Source organism: Trichosurus vulpecula, chromosome 7 (assembly GCF_011100635.1).
Source record: "Trichosurus vulpecula isolate mTriVul1 chromosome 7, mTriVul1.pri, whole genome shotgun sequence".
Lineage (NCBI taxonomy): Eukaryota > Metazoa > Chordata > Mammalia > Diprotodontia > Phalangeridae > Trichosurus > Trichosurus vulpecula.
Window position 1 is genome coordinate 167,874,786 of NC_050579.1, and position 14,360 is coordinate 167,889,145.

At 34.2% G+C, this 14,360-nt stretch overlaps 1 protein-coding gene across 1 annotated transcript in view; it reads right to left on the bottom strand.

Annotated features, from left to right (window-relative positions):
* GRIK2 (glutamate ionotropic receptor kainate type subunit 2) overlaps positions 1 to 14,360 on the bottom strand; it is a 533,321-nt gene that overhangs the window by 472,343 nt on the left and 46,618 nt on the right. The window contains exons 4-6 of the mRNA XM_036768273.1: positions 12,675 to 12,856; positions 8,156 to 8,209; positions 2,384 to 2,557 (exon numbers count right to left, since the gene is read on the bottom strand). Of these exons, the coding sequence (XP_036624168.1) occupies positions 2,384 to 2,557; positions 8,156 to 8,209; positions 12,675 to 12,856 (410 nt within the window). The remainder of the gene's footprint in view (positions 1 to 2,383; positions 2,558 to 8,155; positions 8,210 to 12,674; positions 12,857 to 14,360) is intronic.

Below are 14,360 nucleotides of genomic sequence, written 5' to 3' on the forward strand. Positions count from 1 at the left end.
CCACCCCAAGGAAATGGCAAAGATTCATGTCCCTGTTACAAATATATACAGTATTGTAAAAGAGTAGAGTAACCAAACACAGGGATTATTAACTATGGCGTCATAAGAGAAATCAATGTGATGCTGTCTTTTCTTATATGTCACATATATACCTGTTCTCCTATAAATTATCTATGAATCTAGAACAGTACCCAATGGGAAGTGATTGATCTAGACTAAGACTCCTACTATAGCTAGGGAAGAAAAATTCCATAGCTCATAAACTGACAAAATTCCTCCTATATACTAACTAGGCTTTGTTCCCTTCTTTTATATTCTTAAATACCAATTCACTATAAATATCAAAATGACCAACATAAGCAAAATTTTTTTTGAAAGTCCTCCTTTTTCCTCTAGACTCCCTTACATGTTTTTCTATGTTTAAATTAAACTCCTAGTAATAAATAGATCCATATTTTCTGGATTTATATGAAAGCAACCAGTATGATTCCATACTTATAGTCATTTAATAAATATCATTTGGTTGACAGTTGGAAGTACACATTAATCCTTGCATTGTTAAATCTTAGTTCTATTTGGATATGAGGGTAATGTACAAATCTTAGGCCATAAATTTTTTGAAGTGGTTATTATGAATTTACAATTGACCTTTCTCCAAATATATAATAAACACCACATCTACAGCACATTCAGGATGTCCATAAAGACACTCTTATTTTCTTATCCTCACAACAGAGTAGCATAGATAAGAATAGCTATGAATTCTATATTGAATACACAGGATATCATCAACAATGATATTAAAAATTGAGTAGGTTGAAGAGTTAGAAGGAATATTTTTAGATTCTAAAAATTTTACTCTCTTCATAACAATACTGCATTAAATTCCCAGCAGGTTTACTCACAAGCTTTCTGTCTGAGAACAAAGTACTTTGTGATTGTCATTTTCCAGGTTATATTATATTTTTAATTGGTTATACAGCAGTTTTTTTAATTATGATAATGATCCATTCAAGGTTAAGGATGAAAGACAAATGAATGGATTATTAAAATAACTGATATATTTTAGTTAAATTTACTATGCCTTTAGTTAAACCTAAAAAAGGCTTCCTAGTAAATCATTTCATTATATAAGTAGAACTAAAACTCCTTTTGTGATATTTCTAAAAATAACAGAATTTTAACCCAGGCATATAACATTAACTTTTTTAAAAAATGCTATAATTCTAGGAGGTCATTTTTCCAATTTAAAAACTGTAAGAAACCAAAATCATTTGAGTACCATAGTCCTCTGAAGATAAATGCATTATGTATATATACATACATATGTGCGTGTATATATGTGTATATATGTATACATTTATGTAATTTATTTATTTCTCTTTATTTATTTGGGAACTACCATTATGAGCATTAAGAAAGGTCAAAGTTTCCTCCTCTACTCCTCATCTGGGGCAGCACCAATCTTATGCTTTGCAGTCCACTGAGTGTATATAACCCAATAGGTAAAACAGATACAACTCTCTCACTGCTGGGATACACCAGGTATTCATAAAGTTCTTTTGCAACTTTAATTTTTGCTTCTAATGTATACATGATTATCACTTGAAAAAATACAATTGATTGAATTTTGATACATTCAATTGTGACTTCTAGACTTAGACTCTTTTTTATATTATTCAATCTCATTTTCCAGTTGATTATTAATATTCTCTAATTGCTATGCTATTTCGTCAATTGCAATGATGATACTGGTCCTAAGTTTCTTGGTTAATTTTTCAAATGAATATAAATAGCTCATTTACAGTTTGCTTTTACCATGTAGACATCTAGAATTATTCAAGTTTACAAGTACATAGGTCTTTACAATTAGGCTGTATAGTATAGACACTAAATCTAGACTAGGATTGTACTCAAGCTCAAGAAAATCAGAGATTATTAATTATTAGTTTCAGATACATATTAGAGAGTACTTTGAGGGTGTGGGGATTGGGTTATGAAATACAAATCATCTATGTCAAACATCAGAGTTATAAAAGATATTACTTAAAGACTAGAAATGAAAGTTAAATTAATGCTTTCACAAAGTAATTTTCTTCCCTGCACCTTCCCCCCCACCCCCACCAGGAACACAACATGGAATTATTTTCAAGAGGGTCCTATATAGTAGCATTCCATTAATACTCATAAAGCCTTTTTAAAGCATAAAAATATACACTGATCATGTAAAAATTGTGATAGATAAGATTGTATTCACTAATAGTCATTTTCACATCATGCTTATGATAAACGAGCCAAAACGACACCCCAGTCTTAATGGTTTTATAATATAGTGAGTACTACACAGAAACACACAAACTAATCTATAAGGGGGTACTCATACCGTCATAAATCCATCCAGCAAACCTGAATCGGGCTTAGGAGGTGCCTGTAGTCGTTCCATTGACCACTTTTCAATAATAGACGAGACTTGGCTGTTTTCAGTGTTTAAGATTCTGAACCCTGTCATGTTAACACCACTGTATCGGTAGGGTTCCACATCAAGAGCAAAGAGGTCCTGATAGAAAGGGGAGAAAAGAAGATGGGTAAATTATTATTTTAAACAAAAATTCTTAACTAATCTGAACTATTAACCAAAATTCAGCTCTTTGAATTTTTCTTAAAGAAAAACACTGAATGTTTGCAAAGAGGGTGGACAAAGAAAGGTATATGAGATGGAGGCATACCACACCTCTGAACATCTGGAGATCAATTCACATCTGCCCCAAAGCATAGGTCTAAGGAAAATTTTCCACAATATACAGAAAGACAAACAATTTTTTGGGTGCATTCCAATGGTCCAAAGTATGTATCCTGACTAAACTACCAATTCACAGAAAACAGGGACTGTCTATTTAGCTCTCATTGTAAAAATCAACTATTTCAACTAAATCAACTATTATAAGACTATATGTTATTAGGCAGAATGGTATAATGGACAGCATGCTGGACTTGGAATCAGGTAAAACCTGGATTCAAATCCCTCCTCAGATACCCTCAGCAAATTTTTAACCTCTGCTTTAGTTTCCTTATTTGTAAATTAGAAGAGAAGTCCAATAACCTCTCAGGTTCCTTCCAGCTCTGAATATATAATCTGATGATCCTAATATTTTACCAAATACTTTGATGATGACTAATATTATGGCATCAATAGGTTTGGGAACTCTGTAAGAGAGTGGCTATAAAACCACAGGTTTGTGAGACATTAATGAATGAAAACTATCCCTTTTCTTACACACTTTGCGTTTTCCACATCTGCTACTCTCATGCCATATGATGAGTCCAAATGCCTGATCTTTCCATCATATATTTCTAACAAATGGGTATCACCAAAGAGACCTGAGGCCTGGTGTCCCAACCAATCCTTGAGATTTTCAATCAGAACTCTAGTCTTAGTGTAGCACTTTAGCCCCTTGCCCTAGGCCAACTCTAGATGCATTTTCCTATTCTGGTCCTCATGTTTCTTGGGCTAGCAATAAGCACTTATCCCATTGATATCAATCTTAACTCCAACCATGAAATCTGGGGACTGGTAAGGTCAAAATATTAGGAAGTTAATATTCTAAATCCTGACAATAACAGTTTGATATTGCTGTTTTTCAGACTCCTAAAAATGGACAGAAGCCTATTCCCAGATCCTATGGGTGCTGTTGGGAGCCAGAACAAGAAACTGGGGTGCTGGCATGAGGGTAGGGATGGGGACTGGAATAGGATCATGGATAAAATCAATGGCACCTGAGCTCAGCCAGTGCAGTGGTCAGCATAAGTAGCAGGAATGGTTGGGAACTTAAATCAGCTTGGACAAGTGTCAAAGTAGGTGGTTGACAGAGATAGCAGTCAAAGAAAAAAGGATCTGAAAGGAGGCATTCTAGAGATACAGTTAAATTTTAAATCATACTGAAACATATCTTAAGCTATGTCAGATTTCCTATATGCTTCATTGTTCTCTTCTGCTAAACAATTAAAGTACAACTTAAGTAATGTACTTGACTCATTCAAAAATCCATTCTAATAACAGTTGGAGTTGTAGACATACATTATGAATAATGCCATAAAAATGTTTCAGAGAAGCCAAAATACAATCTAAAAGAAGACATTAAGAAAATTTTTTTGCTTGCCCAGTTACAAATGTGGACTATGCTTTATCATTTTCTAGTTTTAAATATGATAACATAGCTAGATCGATATAGTACTTTAAGGTGTGCAAAACCCTTTGAAAATTGAACAGATGAGATGCTAAACATTATATGATAAGAGTCCATTATTTTATCCTATCCAGTTGTTACTTCCATTCAGATATCATCTTCACAATGCACATGGACCTCAGTTTCCTCAGGTAGATGACATAGCAGATGCAGTGCTGGATAAGCAAAAGATCTGAATTCAAATCTTCAGACACTTATTAGCTATATGACCCTGGGTAAGTAACTTAGCCTCATTTTTCTCACCTATAAAATGGGTCTAATATTAGCCCCTACCTCCCAGGGTTGTAAGCATAAAATAAGATAACATGTATGAACACTTTTAAAACCAAACTTCTACATAAATGCTAGCTCTTGTTGTTGTTATCTGTGAAGTGAAGTGGTTGGACCAGATCTCTAAGATCCTATGTAATACTAAAATCATAGAATCTAAAAATAAATATAATTATTTAATCAATAACACTTGTGTTTGTAAAAAATAAGTATAGGTAAAAAATTCACTTATTAATTATCTGAGAAACTATGTTTTAATTATCATTATATAATTTGTTACTACCAACTTTCCAAGTAAGCAATGTTATTAAAAACAAATCTGATATGTCTCCACTCTGGTAGGTTTAAAAATGATTAATAAATCAAATCTGAAATTCTGAAAGATGGTTCACTGTGCTGTAAGATCAAAGCTCTCCTTGCCTTTTTATTGTACAAAGCTCTCTTTCTTTGATATCAGTGACTCAACCTATCTATGTCATTTTGAATGCAATAAAAAAACTACAAATTATAGCAATCAACCAATCAATATTTATTGAGTGCGCAGGACGTATAAAGCATTGCCTAAAGGGTGTGGAAGATATAAAAAAGGTAAGACAAGGTCCTTGTCTTTTAGGAGCTTACCATGACAGGTACTCAAAAAAAATACAAGACTCCATTATGATAAGCTCTGTGTAAGAGGACTGAATGATAAATGCTATCAGTTCAGAGAAAGGAGAGATCATTTTGAGCTGAGGTGGTCAGACAAGGCTTCAGATAAAAGAGGCAGAATTCGAACTGAAAGCATTGGTAGGATTTTATTATACATTACAGTTTTGAGTAAAGGCCTGACAGTAGGAAAGGCCAATGCAATTCAAAGAAGAGAGAACAAAAACAGTTTAGATGGAGGTTTATGTAAGACAGTAGTAGGAAACAAACTTGGCAAGATAAACTGAAGTTAGACTATACAGGGCCTTGAACACTAAAGAGTTTGGGTTTTTATCCTATAGACCAAAAGTGCCAGTGATTTCTTAATATAAAGCCTCTTTTGATCTTTGGGCTTGGTATGTGGTGTTGCTAATAAATACAATTCACTGGTTACAGAAGGACTAGTGGTCCACTATGTTCTTTCGCCCATGAGTGTAAGCCCATTACATTAAGTTGCTGATACATCCACTAGGTCAAGTTTCAAGATTTACTGGTTGCTAGCTATTGATTAGGAAGAATTTCTCTAGGCAACAGGAGGCACAGAAGGTTTTTTGGAGTGGAGAATAGCATGATAAAGATGAAAGAATTACAGGGAGGAGAGAAGAGAATTGCAATAATATAGGTAAAATGTAAAGAGAACTTAAAGTAGGGTGGTAGCAATTGAAATTAAAAAGGGACAGATCTTAAAGACAGTTTGAAGAAAGAACTGACATAATTTAGAGACATCACTGAGTGTGGGGTGGGAATGAGAACATGATAAAATAGGAATGACTCAGATGTGATGACTCAGAAGTTTTGAACCTTCGTGACGAGGAGAACTACTGACATAAATGTAATACAGGCGTATCTTGGAGATAATACAGGTTCAGTTCCAGACCACCACAATAAAGCAAATATTGCAATAAAATGAGTCACGTACATTTTTTTGTTTCCTAGTGCATATAAAAGTTATGTTTATACTATACTATGAGCTATTAAGTGTGCAATAGTATTATGTCTAAAAAACCCCAATGTATATACCTTACTTAATTAAAAAATATGTTATTGCTTAAAAAAATGATAACCATCATCTAAGCCTTGAGCAAGCTGTAACCTTTTTGCTGGTGGAGGGTCTTGCCTCAGTGTCGAGGGCTGCCAACTGATCAGGCTGGTGGTTGCTGAAGGTTAGGATGGCTGTGGCAATTTCTTGAAAGAACAATGAAGTTTGCTCCATCGATTGATTCTTCTTTTCTCTTGCACACTTAGAGGCCATTTAAGGTTATTAATTGTCCTAATTTCAATATTGTTGTATCTCAGAGAATAGGGAGGCCTGAGGAATGGGAAAGAGGTGGAGGGATGGCTGGTATCTGTCCCAAAAGAGCTTTAGTTTTAGGCATCCAGAGTCTGAAGTAAAAATGTCCAGGAGGCACTTGAAAATATAGAAATGGAAACTAAGAGAAAGGTAAGAGCTATAGATAAAATCTGGAGAGTTTTTCACATAGAAGTGATAGTAGAAGCTGTGAGAATAAATGAGTTCTTTAAGACTGAGAACCTAAAGAGAGAAGAACAGAGAACAAAAGACTGAACCTTGTGAAATGCCAACATTGTCATGGCAGGAGGAGAAGAGGGGTGAGTAAAAGAGACAAAGAGGGCACAGTTATAGGAGGAAAATCTGTATTGTACAGTATCATGGAAACCAAAGGCAGGAAAGCTTTAAAGAATTAAGGAGTGGTTGTTGGTGTCAGAAGCTATACAGAGGTCAAAAAGGATGAGTGAGAAAAATCCTTTAGAGCTAGTGCATAGAAGGCCATGGAAGACTAATTTCCATAGTTCCAATAGAGTACTGAGCTGGATACTAGATTGCAACAGGTGAAGGAGGGAAGAGGCAGCAGTAGTGAGGAAGCAGAGATTTCTAAACCTAACTAGATTTCTAACTACTCATTCAAAGAATGATACCATGATGACAAATGAAACCGCTTTAATTAGAAAGAAACAAAAAAAGGTTGAAAATCCATTCCCACTAAGTATAACTTTTAAAGCACACTGTAAAATGGGATTGGAAATTGCAAATAACCACAAGAACTGATTCAAATAGCCTCGTGTTAGTAGGATATAAGAAAGTGTAGAGTATGACTGAGTTGAGATTCAATCTAGCATATTAGTCTTTAAGGATTATTTTTTTGCTCGCAGATAAACAGATCTTTAAGATAATTTCTACTGAAACTTTTCTCAAGTATTACTCACAGAGATGGAAAAATACAGTTGCCTAGCCAAGGTTTTCCACAGAAATGTTAATGCGAATTGCTGTGGAAGCCTAAGAGTGATTTTAAAGTGGCCATCAGCAGGCAACTGCTGTCAGGTTTTCTTTAATGCAGCTTTTAACCTCTGGTACTTTGAAGCAAAATATACTTTGAAGCAAGTGACTTAATGTGAGTCCCTCCTCTGGATACTTTGTTACAGTCTGATCAAGCCCTTCTAAAGGAAAACACTTTAGCTTCTTGTGTTTTTATGTTCCCATGGACTCCACGAATCAGTGATACAGTTAGTTCCTTGTGGCACTGAGTATTTCTATTTTGGCAACAATAAAAGAATTAATGGATGTATATTTTAAAGGTATCCATTTACGAGAATAGCACTTAAACAACAACAGCAAGTTATGCACCAATGGTCCTGCAAACTAAGACAAATAACAAGAAATATAATCACTGGGAATTAAAATCTACAATGCCATCATTTCAAAATCAGTAGTTTACCATTAAGATTTATGAGTTTCCCCTGATGCTAGCTGACATCACTAACTCTTAAGTTTTGATTAAAAAAAAGACAAAATATTGCCACAAAAATACCATGCATCATATTTCTTATATTTCATTTAAAAGGCTATTTCTCATGATCAAATTATAACAATGAATGTTACTGCTACTTAAACCAAAGAAAGACCTTTTGCCATCATCCTTCTGGTTTAATAAAATACTTACCAGTGTAGTAAAGATATAATGGTAATATTCGGTCATCATTCCCATAGCTAATGCCTAAGAGAGAAACAAAAATTTAATTATTGAAAGGTCACACAATATGTAAGTGTACGGATTATGATAAGTAAGAACAAAACAGTTAATTCAACTGGAATCCAATCTACTGTATTTGAGTTACACTAAAATCAGGTCAAGCAAATCATTTCTCAGCAGTTAAAAGAGATTAGTAACTATTGAAGAAATTTATGAACCAGATCTTCTGATAGAAAGATTACTATTAGAATGTTGGGTGTTTTCAGTCTTTACGACTTTACATATTAATGAAGGCATTATGATGCTACCCAAATCTTGAAATCAGTATGTCTTAGTTCATTGTATTTTAATGTCGTCACTAAAATTAAAAAAAAATCCCTAAATGAAGAGCACCATTTCATTTGGAAAAGTATTACACAATTTTTTTAAAGTGACAGGAAAACAAAGGAGTCTTTGTGTTTGAGCCATTTAACGTTGCCTTAGCAGTAATGGAGCAGATCCAAATTCACTACCATTATCCAAACAGTACAGATAATTAAAAGTAAGATCTCCAGTCTTCCTAATTGGAAAGTAGTGAATTGTTATGTTTTAATTTCACATTCTTAAAATTCTCATGAATTAGTTGAAGTATCAACAAGAGGAAACTATGTCTTTTCCTCATTCTGTAAATTCCTTACAAATACTTAGGGAGCACATTCCCAAAGGTGTTCATTTTATCTGCTAATGATTACTAAATTCAGTTCTGCATTAGGTAGGGAAGACATCATGAAATGGAAACAGGTGCTTTCACAAGGGATTGTTACATTTCTGCAAGATCATTATCTCTCTATTCTCATCTGTTGAGCAGTTTCCACAGTACCACTGCCAAACACATCTCACCTCATGATTGGAAGAGCAAGAGAACACTATTTTCCTATTAACTAATGAGGAAAAATAAAGCCTATGCTTTGATTATATGTGATGTGGGGTTTCGGAGAGGAAATATTTAGAGGGATTCTAGATGGGAAGTGAGGGCATTTTGTGAACAGAGTAGAGGGAAATGTTTTCTAGGGGCTAATGAAAAATGGTGCTGCGAGAAGGAAGGAGGAAAGACGTTTATGTGCCAAGAACCTACTGATTCTATGACTAAATCTCTAAGAAACAATTCTAGCATTAATAGTGCGACAAATTAGCTATGTAAATGCTTTGCTTTTCAACCATTAGAGCAAAATTCAGAAGATCGAGTGCTTAGGTTGCATATTTGATTATATATGTGTGTGTGTATATATATATATATATATATATATATATATATATATATATATACATCACTGTCAAAACTGTTAGGAAAAATCTCAAATGATGACAATTAGTTGGTGCTAAAATCTAAGTATATAAGCTAGTTTTAGATAATACACAAGGTTGTACTGGAGACTACCCTCTTGGTATAACTGGGCAAGGACATTTAGATAACTTCGTAAAAGGTTCTAAAGACACTTGTATCAGAGAATTTCTGGGAATTATCATACCTAAGAAAATAAGTGAGCAAGAATTGACTATTTGGTTAGTGTGTGAAGGGGAGATAAAATGGTAGAAAAGCTGGATTTAAATCTTAATTGAAAGAATGCAGGATTGGTAAAAGCTGACTGAAACAGTAAGAGACGCAGGGGTACCATCATCTCAGAGTATCAATATTTCAGGTGCTTTTTTCCAAGTATGAATAATATTGATAATATAAATATTGGGTTCTTGCATTTGCATGGTCAAATTCATATTCATATGACCCTGGGCAAGTAATTTAACTCCAATGTTTTTCAGGCAATAGCCTAGGAATTTTCTAGAATATATTAGCTGGGTTGTGATCTATGTTGGTGGAGGGATTTCCTACATACGGAGTATCTTAAGTGAACGAAACCACAGATCATTTGTGATTCACACATATTCATAACATCAATTTGAGTAAAGTGAAAACTGAGCTTAAGTCGAGAAACAAGACAAACACTCATCTTATCAGGTAATCATATCATGACCTTTTTTTTTCATGTGTATATTGAGGGGAGATAAATTGGACCTACCTACAGTGTATAGAAATCTGTACAAAACAATGGGTCCTGTAACAACTAGAAAATTATGGGGATAAGGATTAGAGCTGTGATTTCAATGACATATTGAATTCCTGATGAGGAAATTCCCTTTAACAATGTAGGTCAGCATCTTCTCTGCAACCTATAGACTCACAATGTTGCCTAAAGCCCTAAGAGGTTGCGCAGGGTCATGCAGTCAAGATATATCAGAGGTGAAACATAATATTTAATATAAAATGGGAATTCAACATATTGATCAGATTGACCAACAGATAGCAGACCCTGAAATGGTTAGTCACAAGGACAACCTCCACCCCTGGCTGACCAAATCATTCAAATTACCTGTAAGCCACAGAGAGGAGGAAGGAACAAACCTAAAAACTGATAGCAGGGCACCAGCCCATCACTGTTACAGACTTACTGATCATTCTAGCCTACCCCTTGACTCTTACCACTACTGTGGATGGCACAGTAGCTCATCACCACAAAAACGAATGGGAACTTCTGGGACTAATATTATTGGTCAATTATGGGGAAGTATGTTACCCTATCTTAAGGTTAATGACTTCAGGTCACATGGGATTAATTACCACAAATAAAGCAAGTGAGATTGTTCCTTATGAGGATAAATAGCAAACAAGGACCAAGAAATGTAGTTCTTAGGGTCTGGGATAGTGTTTGAGAAGTCTATAGGACATTTGGGACTGAGACCAAAGGTTTAACTTAACAGATCCTTGTTAAATCAGGAGGGACTTGTGGAGACAGTCCTTATGCTATCTACCTGAGAGTTCTGTAGTCCTTTTGCTACATGCCTGTGGACTTCTACTGCCTTTAATCTGAAGCATCTCAGGCTTCCCTGCTCAGCTCCACCCTGACTGATCAACCTTCCCTGGTCCCTAGCCAGGCATCCTTGCAGTCAATCTCCTCTGCCAGTACAACTAAGGCTCAGAGAGGTCAAGTGAATAGTGCAAAGCCACACAGGCACTAAGTGGCAGAGCTGGGATTCAAATCCAGGTCGTCTGACTCAAAATAAAGCATTCTTTCTGAGATACCATGCATGTTCTCAGAAAGGCGACTTAATATCTTTTGGCTGCTGGGGTACCCTCACAGTTGGTTAGGGACCTTCATACATAATCTTCAATTTATCAAATGCAATAAAGTCAATGTTTGATCTTGAAGAGAATGTTTCATTGGCCAAAAATCTTAATGCAGAATGAACAGGCATGTAGATAACTGAAACTTCCAGCCTCACAGAAGCAGCTCCTATCTTTATGTCCCTGGGAATCCTCAGAGCCAAGAAAATAAGCACTGATATACTTTACTACATGCAAATAGATAAGAAGATGCCCTCAATTCATTCTAAAAGTAACATCAGAAACGGAAAGCGGGCACAGAAAGAAGGCAACTACTCTATTAGATATTACAAAATAACTTTAGACTGCACCATACTATTTTGCATGTATATACATGAGTATGTACAATTTTGCATACACATACACATATAAATATAAAAATGTATCAAGTTCAACATACATGTAGATATGTCTATCTATACATACATATCCATCAATAGATATCCATTTATATAGTGATTTTAAAAAAAAAATCAATCATGAATAGGCTATGTACCTTTGGACCTCAGTTCCCTAGTCTGTAAAATAAGGAAGTAAGCCTAGAATACAGGTTCTTAACTCATAACAGGGGTCTGGTGTCGGGACAACTCATCCTCATTTGAGCCTATATAAAAATCATGTCAATGCTTTCTTAGGGAAGATTATTGTTACATAGGTGTCAGTGTGGTATAGTGATTAGGATGCTGGATTTGGAATCAGAAGACCTGGATTTGAATCCCACCTCTCCTTACTACCTACATGACCCTGGATGATTACTAAATCAAGAAGCATTTATTAAGTGTCTACTGTTTCCTAAATATCTACTTCTAAGCAACTGGGCAAGCCAGTGAACCTCTCTGAGCTTCAGTTTTCTCATCTGTAAAATGAGGGCATTGGACTAGAATGACCTTTAAGATGTTTTCTAGCACTAAATCTGATTTTATGACTTTGTTCACACATAGCATATAGTGCACAACAACCACCTTTCCACAATACCTACTTCCCTGGAGAAAAACAGAGCACTCTCAGTGCATGCCATGTATATTTGCAAGCAATGTTACAGCTTTTTGAAAAGTATACTGCTTAACATTTTAAAATTCTACAAATATTTAAAATTTTATATAAAAGAAAATTAAATGGACAGCAATAATCATATCATCCACTACAAAAATATCTCAAGTTGAGTTGACTGATTTTTCTGCCTTACTGGGGAAAACAGCTCTTGGCCATTTGAAAGTGAAACCACCCTTCAACTCCAAAATTTAATTTATTAAATATAATTGAACCTTGCCATTTAATCAAGTCAGTGATTACCTGTTTAAGAATGCCTGCTGCCATTTCATGACTGCAGTCAAAGATTACATGAAACTCCTTGCCTCTTTTCATCTCCTTTAGTAAAGGTTTTGCATCCTTTGTGTCAGCAGGCAACTGACGTATTTTCAACCGCAAATTGTACCTTGATGGAGCTTTGATGAGTTCTTGCAAACGAATGAGGCCTTTAATGAAAAAAAGGAGAAAAGAATATTTTAAAAACAATGATACAAGGTAGTTCTAATAAAGACATTCTCTCTTTTTTTGTGGCCACGAATTTACATACAATGATATTATAGCCATATTCTAATATAACAATAAGATTGTGGTTGTAACACATTATAACCATATTATTATGGTATGACTATGGCTGGTCATACTCAGTAGATGCAAGTTCCTAATTCTTTGTTGTTATAATTTTTTTTCTTTTATATTAATCAACAGGAATAAATCTGATTTAGGAATTATTTTCAGTGACATGAACTAATCTATTTGTTATATTGTCCTAAAATTATTATATCTGTTTCCTAAGTATGATCTTTAAAAAAAATTAAATTAATACTATGCCAGACTAATTGTTTCTGATTGCTTCTGGATAACCTGTCAGATTTCAACACAGTTTAAATTGTTTACAACACTGGAACATCTACATACATAAAGACAAAGAGTTCATTTTGTTTAATTCTTTAAATCCTTAATCCTTTAAAACTAACACCAAAGACATAAGAAATGGAATAGCACAAAGGAAAAAAATGGAACAAATCCAATCATATTGCTGCTTAACAACAAGGTCAGCATTTTTTATTCAAATAGTTTCTGCATAGAATTCTAAATATATAATTTTTAGTTTATAGAAGTGTGATATTCTACAATATAATTTACAAATTACTAATCTATGAGTGACCAACATTAACATTACATTATTTAACTCTTTTTAAGAAAGACAGAATAAAATCAGACCTTCCTTACAAGTTCATCTCTCTATTAGAAAGATGATGTGTAAAATTATTAGTAATGCAGGAAATCTAATGTTCATAATTTAGTAATAATAAATGCTGAAACTTCATAAAGTTTTCAAAACAAATACTAAAATATATAGTAATATTATTATATATAAAAATGAGTGCATTATTTTTCAATATTTGTATTATCAATGAAATAGGTGGCCTAATTTTCAAAATGTGAGGGCATAGAAGACTGTATTTTGCCCTATTCCATTAAATATTTTTTATCGGTGACTTGCATAAAAATGTTGACAGTATGCTTATGGAATTTATAAATGATATAAAGCTATTAAAGATATGTGGGAAGATAGAATTGGGATCTAAGAAGATATTGACAGGCTGGAAAAAAAGACAAAAATTAAACATGAGGAAAAGTAATAGAAACAAATATCAAAACCTGTATTCATGTTCAAAAACACAACTGCAAAAGTAGCAAATATCAAGACAACCATTCACATGAGAAAAGAACCTGAGATTTTCATGGGGTAAAAGCTCAAAATGAGTCAGCAACAGTAACCAAAAAGCTAATGAATTAAGAGAAATACCAGCAGGCTAACACAATTGTCTGGGCATAAGGTGATGGGGTCTACACCAAAGTGGTCGTTGTATCAGAGGAAAGAAAGTGTGGAGACATGGAAAAGATTTTACAAAAGTAAAAATAAAAGCTAGGTGGTACAGTGGATAG